This window comes from Pempheris klunzingeri, chromosome 24 (genome assembly GCF_042242105.1).
Source record: "Pempheris klunzingeri isolate RE-2024b chromosome 24, fPemKlu1.hap1, whole genome shotgun sequence".
NCBI classification, from domain to species: domain Eukaryota; kingdom Metazoa; phylum Chordata; class Actinopteri; order Acropomatiformes; family Pempheridae; genus Pempheris; species Pempheris klunzingeri.
In genome coordinates, this window is record NC_092035.1 from 9,242,816 (window position 1) to 9,254,263 (window position 11,448).

The following is an 11,448-nucleotide window of genomic DNA, read 5'->3' on the forward strand; positions in this document are numbered from 1 at the left end:
GACTCTCATTTTAGCTCTGTTTTGGTCTCAGCTCATGAGGGAAATGACTCTGTAGTGGCCTTGTCAGGAGTGATGCTTCCTATAGAGTGCTGCTCTTTAAGGGGTTGGGAAGTTAACCACACATGCTGTTGATAAACCAACCACTAAAAACAATGAGGAGGAGAAGATGCAAACACTCAGAAACTTGGTTGAACTCACTTATTTACTCTGGTTAACTTCCCCTTTGCCACACGTTATGTGGAGTTACAATCAGTATTGATAGTAGATTTGATTAATTGAAGAAAGATATACCTCCATGTGTGCTGTATTGACAGAGAAAGAGTTCTCCTGCTACAAGATGTGTTGTACTTCCACCAACGCTGTCATTTGAGCCATTGGTCACAGGCGCTGTTAGAATGGCTAATCGGCCTGATGTGCTGCAAAGATTTCAGTGTAGGCAGTTTTTGTCGACACACTAAAGCCAAGGTCCAAAGAGAGCAGAGCAGAGAGGATTTGGGGGTTGGCAGTCAGATACTTGCACTGACTGGGCCACTCATTAGCCACTAAATGCTAAAACTCTCTGGGAGGAAAACTGCAGATTTGGGTGATAATCAGTACAAGTGACCCCCTAAAACTACTAACTAATAAATAGAGTTAATATATATAAGATTTGTCACAGCAGCTTTAAGTGCAGTACTTGAACTCTGCAATAATGAACACACTTTCATTATTTGATATGGAAAAGTAAAAATAAACAAGTTGAATTGATCTAAAATGAGCACATAGTTCATATGTTGAAAGGTGGGCTATGAAAGAACGTCACGAGAAAAACATTTTGCTGTCAGTTTGGTCAAAATTCTCCAAAACTTAACTCTTGCACAGTTTTGTCTCTGTGAAATAAATCTCTAAGAATAAAACCCAGGTTGGAAAAAAGCAACAAATTCAAAAGACTATGTTAGAAAGTTATTATTGTGAAAGTCCTTCAGACTTTTTAAAGAAATCAGAGCATTATCTCCTTCAGCAACAAAACTCAAGAACACTCAGAGAAATTCTTTCCCAGCTTACAATACACTCTTTGTGCTTTTGAGAGCACCAAGGACAGTTTATGTAACACTGAATTATTTCCATTTCGAGAATCATCCTTGAAATTTAGAGCCCCTTAATTCATCAATCTGTACCTGCTTCATGGCTTTAATGAGAGACGGGTAAAGAGTAGGTGGGCCCCAGAGTATTCTGGGTAGACAGGAAGTCAGGGAAGAGTAGCTCCTGTGCATCAGACAGCTGGTCTCTGGAAAACTACTGGTGCTGATGGGTATTCCTTGTGGGTAACTCACAGACATCATCACCTCTGCATTGTATCTGCTGATATTACACAACAGCATTGTTGCAGAGACACTTCATCCTGCGGTAAATTAAAGAACCAGCACTCTTATGGCTCCTTTCATCGATGTCGCAGAGATGCTGAATGACTTTTCTTCTCCTTAAAACGGAAACAAAACTAATTGCAGTCCTGTCAGTGCTGAGGATAACAGTCAGCAGAGAGAAAGAAGTAAGCAATGGAGAGATTATACAGTGTGATGTGTGGCCTACTTCTGGAGGTCCACTCACTCTTTGTATCTGCTCAATCCCTCCTGCTCTGCCTCTCATCCCATTAACAGGTGTGTGTGTGTGTGACTCACCTCATCCTCACAACTGGATCCCACACAAACAGAAACGCACTTTATGAATATGTTAATTAAATAGAAATCAAATAGAATAGTTCTAAATTAACACCACACTCATAAAAAACACTGAGGCACACTGCAGATATAATAGGGCAGATGTTTCTGTGTTGTTTGTAAAGCGACGGGAGTTTGAGGGACAGAAAGAGGTGGGTCTTACCTTTCTGGGCGCATATCGATGATGGAAGATCAATGGCCGATTATAGATCCACAATAAATGAAACTAGTTTGGAAGGTAGGGTGTCAAAAGAAGTGAGCATGGACCGACGTGTGGTGCACCGCTCCGTCACACACATCAGATTGTAGATATGAGCCGCATGATCAGACGTGCGTGAAGTCAGTTTAGACACCGGAAGTACACTGACGTAGACTTTCAAAATAAAGCAGCTCAGTTTGTAATAAATACAGTAGCCTAATATTAACATCCTGCCAGAAAGATTTAGACAATTGCCACCATCATAGTCATATGGAGCAGCTCTCATTCAAACTGATTATAAACAATTGTAATAATCTTAATTGTTAGACATTTTGGGGTTCATAATTGGACTTCATCAATATTTTAGGATAAGATTAATGATAAAGTGTGGAAAAGTGCACAGTGTCAAAAAACTCTAAGGTTTCTGTTTCAAAGGGAGCAAAAGAGTGCTGTTCATACTGAAATCTGAAACTATTTTGCAACAAAACCCTGAACTCAGAGAAACAAGTCTGCAGTTTTATCTCCAAATATCTCCAGTGTTTTTATGCAGCATGTCCACACTGTTGATCTAAGTTCAAGTGATCAGCACTAAGTGTAAAGGAGGGAAGGGGAAAGCTCCACAGACCTTATTATAATCATTGTTTATATCTGAATAAGAATTCCAAAATTCGCACTGGACCTGTTTTGATAGGAAAATTACCTGAAATTTAGCAGTGAATTTAAGAAAATGTATTTTACATGGGAGTTTTTTTTAAGTATACAAGATATTTAATATTAATTAAATGTACATACATCTATTTAATGTTATTAACACTATATAAAAAAGCACTTTATTCGACTAATAAAACTTTTATTTTTAAGTGCACAACCGGAAATGAAGTATTTTTATGGCGAAATTGACGTAATCCCAGTCTGTTACCTTTACATTTGTAAATCCTCTGGTTTGATTCTTGAAGAACTATAGGAGGAAGAGGAGAGAGGCAGAGGAGGGGGAGGAGGAGATAGAAGGAGGAGGAGGAGGAGGAGTGGGTAGACGAAGAGGAGGAGTGGGATTCATGTTAAAGAGGATTAGACCTGCCTGAGCCATCTGTGGCCCTGGACTGATAAGCCGAGTTACAGGACAGATCACTCTCCAGCTCAGGTGACAACCTGACTGAAACAATGTTCAGTATTCTAATAAGTATAATCAAACTGTCGGCAACAGAGCCGCCATGAAACGTTTAAAACAACAGGTGTCATCTGAAATTAGTCAACTAATACATTGTTTCAGCATATTTATGGATAGTTAATTAATCAAATTCATTATTTTTCCTCTTTATTTAAATCATGACAGAAACCTTTAGAAGAAGCCTCGTGCTGCCATCCAATATCCGAACATTCCATCGGTTGCCGTACGTCGTACGTGACTGTGACGTCACGCGTCAACAGCGCCGCAAGCCCCGCCTACGTGCCCGCGTCCGTCTCCCATAGCAACCAGGCGGACTAGTGGTGTTTATCAAGGATGGATTCCCTGACAGAGAGTGAAATGGCACAGATAGCTACTCAGCAGGTGGGCACGAATTCAGTTTACACCCGGAAGCTTTAAATTCAGCTATAAAGGAGAAAAGTCGTATTATTATGGGGCCTTCAAATGCTACCAGGAATTTTACAGTAACTCGCTTTCTGCAGCCAGAAATACTCTGTTTATCTCTACAAACTATCAGCTCTGAGAGCACATTGTCTACATAATGGCTTTCAGGTACATAATACTATAAGTTTGTAATTATGAGTCCTTAAAATTAAATGATTACAGCATCAGTGAGACCCAGGATGTACATTTACACAAATATTCTACTTGAGTGTTTACATCTAATGCTACTTTATGCAACACATCCGAATTAATATACAAAACAATATAATAGCCTCATGTATGTTATAAACTACACACCTTTATAAGGAAGGAAACTGTACCGATCCCATAATACTTCTATACTTAAGTTAACTTTTGAATGCAGGACTTTTACTTGCAATTGAGTGTTTAATTGTATTCTCATATCTAATTCTGTGTGTTTGTGTATAATAGAGAGAGGCTGGTGTGCAGAGGCTCAGCTGTCACTTCTCCTGGCCTGACTTCTGTGATGAGCGGCGCTGCTTCCATCAGGACTTTGTGTATGATGTCGCCATGTTCGCCGCGGCCCGTGGCTTCCCCTGGCCTGACGTGATCCGGGCAGCTGCGGTCGCCAAGGGCATCTTCCCACAGCTGGACGGTCAGAGCAAACAGCAGTGTAGTGAGCAGGTGACGCAGTGCTTCGCCTGCAGGTCACAATCAAGGACCTCTAACGAGGCCATCAGAGAGAGCGCTGTGTTTCATCTGCCAGTGATGTTAAAAGGTCACATTCAACTCAGTCTGTCAAATATAGGAATATCTATCCTCAACTGTCAGACAACTGCACGGCAGCACAACTGCAGTGAGGTTTAGATTCACTATGACATTGGTAAAGTTGAAATTTGCCTGTGTTTTTAAAAAGCTTGTATTGCACTATATTTTTCTGCTCTAGAAATACACCAAACTTATATGAATGAATGAATGAATGAATGAATGAATGACTACAAATCTGAGTGAATCATTCCCAGCGATTCATTCCTGGCCTGTCTTATTAAAAGATTCTTCATGCAGTATTATTAATGGAGGGCCTCTGCACTTACGGCTGGAGGCTATTTTACTATTGGAGCTGAGTTTCTTTTCAAAGCCACAGAGCGCAAATTTGATCTTATTCTGCTGGGGTTTGGTTTAATAAAGCTCCTCTCAGGCCTCTGGATTTTATTGTCCTCTATCCATCAGGTCTGGATTTACCCAAACTACTGTCCTTACTGAGGGACATGCTGGCTGAGGGTTTGCCAAACCTTACCCCTGTCCACCGACACATGCTCACCCAGTTCCTATTGTGCACATGCATCACCCGGAGGAGGCTTCTCCAGGCGGTGGTGGGTGGGGCTGCTAACATGTCCATTGTTCAGCTACACTTGGAGGTACTGCTGCCACCCACACCCTGTCCTCTATCACAGGTAATGAACAGAACAGAACACAGAAGAGAAAGTTAATATATATTGATTAATCAGTCAGACTTAATGTCAGGCCTTTTGGAAATGATTTGTCTCAGCTGATCAGAGCGCTGTGCTTGTGCTGCAGGGCACAGATAAACATGAATGGGAGCGTCAGCGTCACCAAGACGAGATCATCTCAGTGTTGCGGCAGAAGGAGGAGGAGCTGAAGATGCTCCGAGACGGGTCAAGGGTCACAGTGGGCGAGATCAATGTCCCTGATGATGAGCACCTGGACAAAGAGGTAAGCCGCACAAAGGGATTAAAACTGAAAACCAGTGAAAGCAGTTGGGAATATCTTTCATGTGCTGACAAGCATTCTGTCTGACTTCCTCTGCAGGGGGTTTTGTCGTTGGTTCGTGCAGCAGTGAGGGCCGCTGAAGGCCAGATGGTGGCCAGTCTGAACCAAGAGGCCTCCCTGCTCGGTGACATCCTGCAGCTCAGACTGCAGCAAGCAGCGTTGGCCACCGGGAGGCTCCACAATCTTTCCAGTGCAGGTCACAATGGTTCATATCAAGACGCAACAGCAAAGGCAAAGCTGCACGCAGCAAAAACAAAACCAGGACTGAGGCAGTCTGGAAATGCAGTGTGAGGACGGGATCTTAGCGAGTAAAGCTATAAATCTATAGCTATAAATCTTATTCAATCTAACAATTTCCAACTATTTGCTTCCATTTGTGTTGTGTTTCTTGCCACTTCATCGTCCATTTTGGGCGACTGAAATAGAAATTTAAAAGCATTACTTAACACCATGTTTGTGAGAGGTTACAAAGGAAGAGACATAAGAACTGGTTTCATACAGCATTTATTTAAAAAAAAAAAAAAAAGTTTTTTTTCCCTTTTAATTGACAGAAAAAGCTGCAAAGAATATAAATAACATCATCATAAAAGAAAAAACAATTTGAGCCCTATCGCCCACCTCAAAGATAACTGGGATTTTTTAAACACAGACCCTATTTTTACATGTTTTGGGTTTGAAATGACTGGTAGGTACAAAAGTTTTGGAATTGGTCCTGTAGATCACTAAGAATGAGCAGTAAATGAACTACAGTGGCTGTAATGTAATTATACTTGTTCTTGCCACCGACAAGAACAAGTATATATTAGTATTTAAAGTGTGTGACAACTTTACAGAAAGAAAGAAACATTACATTACAGATATATTGGTCAGTTCAAAACTACCAGACAAAAACAGTAATTTTACACAGGAGTTGCTCGTCTACCACTATCTCCATCAGTTAGTTTATTTTGTCTTACCGTGTTTTATGTTGCATTTACTGCCTGTTCTCGGCTGCTGCTGGAGACGATCTACTGGACAAATTCCAAACGTTTTTGTACCTACCAGTCATTTTGAACCCAAAAACATAGATGTAAAAAAAGGTCTCAGGTTGAAAAATACTGCATTTATCCTTTAAAGCTTTACAGCTCCAAAACTGAAGAGCCGCATTATTCCTCTATAAATATAAAGAACTGCTAATGCATTCTTCAATTCAACATTCATAAAGACTGCAGTTTCTAAACAGACAGCAACAAGACAAAATAATTTAAATAGAAATTAAATATCAAAAATATTAAAAAGCACCTAGTGCAAAGGTCAAGTAGCTTTAGAAGCTCGTTCTTTGACTCAAACTCTTATTTTAAGGCCTACAGCCTTGCTAGGCAACTACGGTTAAAGCACCTGTAAACTACCCCTACAGAACCACACGCTAGGGTTACCAGTTTCTATAGTAACAGTACCCGAGGAAAAGCCTTTCAGTGTTCATGGTTACAGTACATAGTAGTGACCAGTTGAAGTGCAGCTCTTCACAAAAGCCAACTGGTTTTCAGGATGGCACAAGTGCCCCCTAAGGCGAGCATTTAGCTGCTACAGATGACAGATGCATATATATATAGTAGGCTGGCAAAGTCATCTGCATACTTACACATACAACATGACACACAACATACATACATTCAGAGAGAGAAACCGACTCTCTTAAGAGTTCAGTAACTTAGTGATAGTGTCCAGCATGCTCTAGCAGCACATTCAACATGACATTGGTTTAGCACATGAGCCGGATTGACGGATAAGAGCAGAGAGAGAAACTGAGAGATGTGATGGACGGATGAGGAGGGAGAGGTGGTGATGAGAAAATCATAAATCTAACCATAAATATTACACTAAGTGATCTGGAATGTTTTTCTGCCTCTGATATTGAGGTTTATACTTTAGTTCTATGGTGAAGATGGTAGTAATTATTTGAATGATCTCAAACCTACTGTTATAGTGAACGCTATAAAATGCTCTTAATTTCCCAATGTCACTTTCTTTCAAATAAAGCTATGTGGCTGCAAAAATGCTACATAAGGCTCAATAGGCTTGTGCCAGCTGGTTGCCCATAGTGATGTGAGTCAGCATGGTTTGCACCAACTCTGGGAGGTCATACTCGTGCTTCCAGCCCCAGTCCCGCCTCGCTGCGCTGTCCTCTAATGCCATTGGCCAGCCGTCCGCTGAGGTGAGACAGAAGATATTTGGTAATAACATCCAGCCATAACGATTATGCTGTGATAATATGAATATAAAGTGGACATATGATTACGCCACTCATCCTTCCTATCAGTTCTCTCACCTATAGCCTGCCGCACAGGATCCACATTGTAGGTGACCTTGACGTCAGGCAGGACTTTCTGTATCTCCTGGGTGAGGTCATGTGGTGTAAAGCTCATAGCGTTGATATTGTAGGTGCGGCTGATCAGTGTGTCTGCCGGAGCCTCCAGCATCTCTAGAGTAGCCCTGAGACAGTCATCTGGACAGGAGGAGGAGAAGATGGAGTAAAAGGTGAGTAAGACAGGAAGAGGGTAAGAACTACAGTTTGAAAAACCCACTACCACAAAGTGACAAAACCTGGCATTACCAATGTACATCATAGGAAGTCGTGTGTCACTGCGCAGGTTGCACTCAAAACATCCACTCTTCACAGCTGCATGGAAGATCTGGACAGCATAGTCTGGGAAATGGAAAAATGGACCAAATTAAGACCAGCAGCACCAGAACACTTTAAATTTAGTCCGTGTCATCAGTGCAAAGAGCTTGAAAGAGCTTGCAGGAGGATCTATCTCGGTTTCTTCGTGCTTAGTTAATCTATCTGTCTGACTTACCTGTGGTTCCTCCCCCAGGCTGGGAGTCAGCAGATATGATGCCTGGATACCTGAGACAGCGGAAATCCAGCCCATACCTGTGGTGGTAGTACTGAGAAAAGAGAAAAGAGAGAAAAGCTTCAAACCCACAAAAAAAAAACATCAGGCTTTACAGAGATTTGTAGGAAGAAAGATTAGGAATGTATTTTTCAAACTCGTGAGAATCTGTGGGAATGTGTGCTTCTCACCTCGCCCATCAGCTCTGCGTGGACCTTGGAGACACCGTAGATGGTGCGTGGTCTCTGCACACACAGCTCAGGGGTGGGGTCCCTGGGTGAGGATGGACCGAAGGCACCGATAGTGCTGGGGACAAACACACGCAGACCATGTTCGGTTGCTATGTCTAATATGTTATGGAGACCTACAAAGAGAGAGAGGCTGCGCATAAGTGTCTGTGTTAAAGTGGCTCTAAATGCTGTCTTATCCTCGGTAGTTTCACGGTAATAGAAATATCACAGAGGTGTCTATGTGGATGTACCCGTGATGTTGACCTCTTTGGCCAGAGCGACATTGCTCTCCCCAACAGCGGAAAGCACAGCCGAGTAGTGAACCAGCCAGCTGATGTTGTTGTTGACCACAATCTCTCTGAGGTTCTTATAATCCAGGATGTCTGAGAAAATAAATGGACCTGTGGGGGACACGTGAAAGAAAAAGTTACACATGCTCTAGATTTTCTGGAATGAAACCCCTAAAAGGAAACATTTACTGACAAATTCACTTCTCTTTTTTTGTTTGTGCCCACTATGGGCCAGTGGGGGGCACATAAAGGTCAAGGAGGCATCAAAAGGAAACTAGAAATAACAGAGTGCTTATTTATTACCGTCAAATGATGACAAACAGATTCACAGACAGGCGATGAACAAAGAAGGGCCACACAGTGGAGACTAAATCCAACAGACAGAAGCCAAATGCATCCCAGGAATATTTGATTTTTCTGTACATTTCCTGCTCTGTCTACTTCAATTCAAAGCTAACTGAGGATTCAAAGTACCACAGAAACACATAATTCAACTGACACTGAATCAAAAATACACACCATTGTGGTAGACATCGTTGGGAGGTTTCCTAATGTCAGACAGGATCACATTGTTTTTTCCAAATTGTCTCCTGTTGGTGAAACATCAAAATGTCAGTTCTGGGGACTTAAGTCACAGGGATCACTTAACCCTGAAGAGGAGACTTCTCATAGAGGCCTTTAGACACCACTCTGAAACATTTATAAGAATTCTCACAGCCTTTTTGAGCCACTGATCACATCCCAGGTTATACAATATTTGACGAACAGGTACTGGTGGCACCACCATTTCTTCCTATAGCTGTGCTATAACTCTTCACTGAGAGCAATTTGCTAGTTAACACTAACGGGAAACAACCTTTGGAAATAGACAAATGAAAAGGGAGCTTGTGTAAAGTTCTTACCTCAACAACTTGGCAAGACCCACCCCTAGCTGTCCAAGCCCTCCTATAACGACAAAAAAGACAAAGAAAATGAGTTATCACAGAGATCATGTGACATTGTGACTGAGTTATAGGAGGAAACTTTGGACGAGGATGAAATGCAGCGATTCAGGAAAATACAAAGAGTGAACAACAACCTGAAAAACAACAACCAAACAGAGTACAAAAACCAACCAGTGATGAGGACTTTGGGGTGGTCAGAGTCAGTGCAGGATGAAGGGTGAGTTCTCCCAAAAGCAGTTAACTGTTGTGAGGATGAGCTGATGCCACGTACTGCTGAGATCAGTGGCTCAACACAGCGCTGGGGCCTGCTCCCAGCATGCTTCACTGCACCCCTCAGCAACTGCATCACCAGCATCATACACCTCCTATAAAGAAAAGCATGCAGTGACAGCAGCAATGACAGGTGTGCTTATCTGAGGCACTTTAAACTACTGTGAGTGCATCTGGTCCCATGCTGCACTACATTTTAATTACTATTGCAATGCACACGTATGTGTCAAGGGCAACCTGAGCTTAAGGCACGAGGGTGTCATTCCCTGATGTAGAGAACAGCGTGTACTTTTCTAATTTGTGTTAATACATGTTTACATGTTGCCTCGTCTTTGGTTTTAATAAGCCTTACCAAGCTGTCTAGAGGCAAAAGCCACATATTGCATATTTCATAAATCGGAGCAATAGAAAAAAAACCCCACATGAATTAAGTGTTGCCTAACCCCGACACCCATCTCAGATTAGCTTCTTACAGCCTGCTGCTGACTGGGTCTAAATATAGACTACTTTATCTGTATCCCAGACCACTCTTAAGCTTATGGGGGCAATAAGTTCAATGTGTGCAAATCCGAAACGCCAACCTTGACCTGTCCAGCAAAACAAAATAATGCAACCTAGCAGCCCTGCAAAAGATTTGCATACAGTGTAGACGCCGAACTGAAAACAGTGTAGAAACGAGTATTTAAAATGTGTTATGTCCTGGTTTATTTGTTATAATTGCCTGAAAACTATAACCATCTGAAGTGAGTGTTTTTTTTACTTTAAGTTCGGCATGACCTTCTCACCCCTAATAAGCACCAGTGTACAAACAAGACTAACTAGCCCATCGTTATCAGGGTGCTAAGCTGTGGTAACCTGCTGTAGTTAATTGATAAGGTGGCTATCAGTGAGACCAGACCGACCTTACATCTTCATCTCTCCTCCTCCTCCTCCCTCTGCTGCTAAACGTTAGCTTAACGGTAACGTTAGCCTAGCTATCATTTAACCGTCTGACAGTACGTTTAGCTAGCTGAGGCTTCTGTGCGCTAGCTAAACCTTAGCCTAGCAGGCTGTAGACAGCTGTACAACTGGCTATATAACACGTACAATAAAATGACATGTATTTCTTACTTTAATGTGACCCGGGACAATGAAAAGAAGAGCTGACACTCCTTCTCCCAGCCAATGTTTGTGATGAAACATGAAAGTAGTCGCGTGGCTATGGAGGAGGTTTCCTGCACTGTGATTGGCTCACAGCACGAGAGGCTCGGCACTGGAGCCTGCCAAAATAAAGCACAGGCTTCCGGGTGTACCCTTCAAAATAAAATCCGTGTTTACAAATGTGGAGACCAGTTGCACAGGAGGTTCTTCCTTTACCCTTTAATTGGAAGAAATTATGTTCAAACTAACTTCCTGTGCTGCGGTTGCTAGTGCCACTGCCTTTAATGCTCAAAACAGATGATGCACACTAAATTGAATAATTCAATGCACTGCAACAGATACTACCTACTTTACTTAGTGATGTTACTAAATTACATTGAAAGATATTCTAAATATTTTGCTCAGCAAAAACACCTGAAAGTA

The 11,448-nt window shown here is 42.0% G+C and overlaps 2 protein-coding genes across 2 annotated transcripts; one reads left to right on the forward strand and one right to left on the reverse strand.

Moving 5' to 3' along the window:
* The first annotated feature begins 3,397 nt into the window (after window positions 1-3,397).
* On the forward strand, window positions 3,398-5,569 carry c24h8orf74 (chromosome 24 C8orf74 homolog). Its single transcript, XM_070855321.1, has 5 exons — window positions 3,398-3,445; window positions 3,959-4,142; window positions 4,718-4,941; window positions 5,066-5,221; window positions 5,318-5,569. Exons 1-5 carry the CDS (start codon window positions 3,398-3,400, stop codon window positions 5,567-5,569), a joined length of 864 nt encoding a protein of 287 aa, XP_070711422.1.
* Window positions 5,570-5,783: 214 nt separating this feature from the next.
* LOC139223601 (L-threonine 3-dehydrogenase, mitochondrial-like) lies at window positions 5,784-11,066 on the reverse strand. Its single transcript, XM_070855571.1, has 10 exons — window positions 10,996-11,066; window positions 9,787-9,980; window positions 9,574-9,616; window positions 9,191-9,261; window positions 8,633-8,782; window positions 8,343-8,515; window positions 8,116-8,206; window positions 7,872-7,964; window positions 7,587-7,763; window positions 5,784-7,467 (listed from the first exon to the last, which is right to left on the reverse strand). Exons 2-10 carry the CDS (start codon window positions 9,971-9,973, stop codon window positions 7,328-7,330), a joined length of 1,125 nt encoding a protein of 374 aa, XP_070711672.1. The 5' UTR covers window positions 9,974-9,980; window positions 10,996-11,066; the 3' UTR covers window positions 5,784-7,327.
* Window positions 11,067-11,448: the final 382 nt, after the last annotated feature.

Excerpts from the sequence above, each read along its gene's own strand:
- c24h8orf74 (XM_070855321.1), top strand. The coding sequence starts at position 3,398 with ATGGATTCCCTGACAGAGAGTGAAATGGCACAGATAGCTACTCAGCAG. Across the intron at positions 4,143-4,717 it reads CATCTTCCCACAGCTGGACG|GTCTGGATTTACCCAAACTA; the intron begins GTCAGAGCAAAC and ends TCTATCCATCAG. Across the intron at positions 5,222-5,317 it reads ATGAGCACCTGGACAAAGAG|GGGGTTTTGTCGTTGGTTCG; the intron begins GTAAGCCGCACA and ends CTTCCTCTGCAG.
- LOC139223601 (XM_070855571.1), bottom strand. The coding sequence starts at position 9,973 with ATGATGCTGGTGATGCAGTTGCTGAGGGGTGCAGTGAAGCATGCTGGG. Across the intron at positions 8,207-8,342 it reads ACGCAGAGCTGATGGGCGAG|TACTACCACCACAGGTATGG; the intron begins GTGAGAAGCACA and ends CTCTTTTCTCAG. Across the intron at positions 7,764-7,871 it reads ACTTCCTATGATGTACATTG|ATGACTGTCTCAGGGCTACT; the intron begins GTAATGCCAGGT and ends CCTCCTGTCCAG.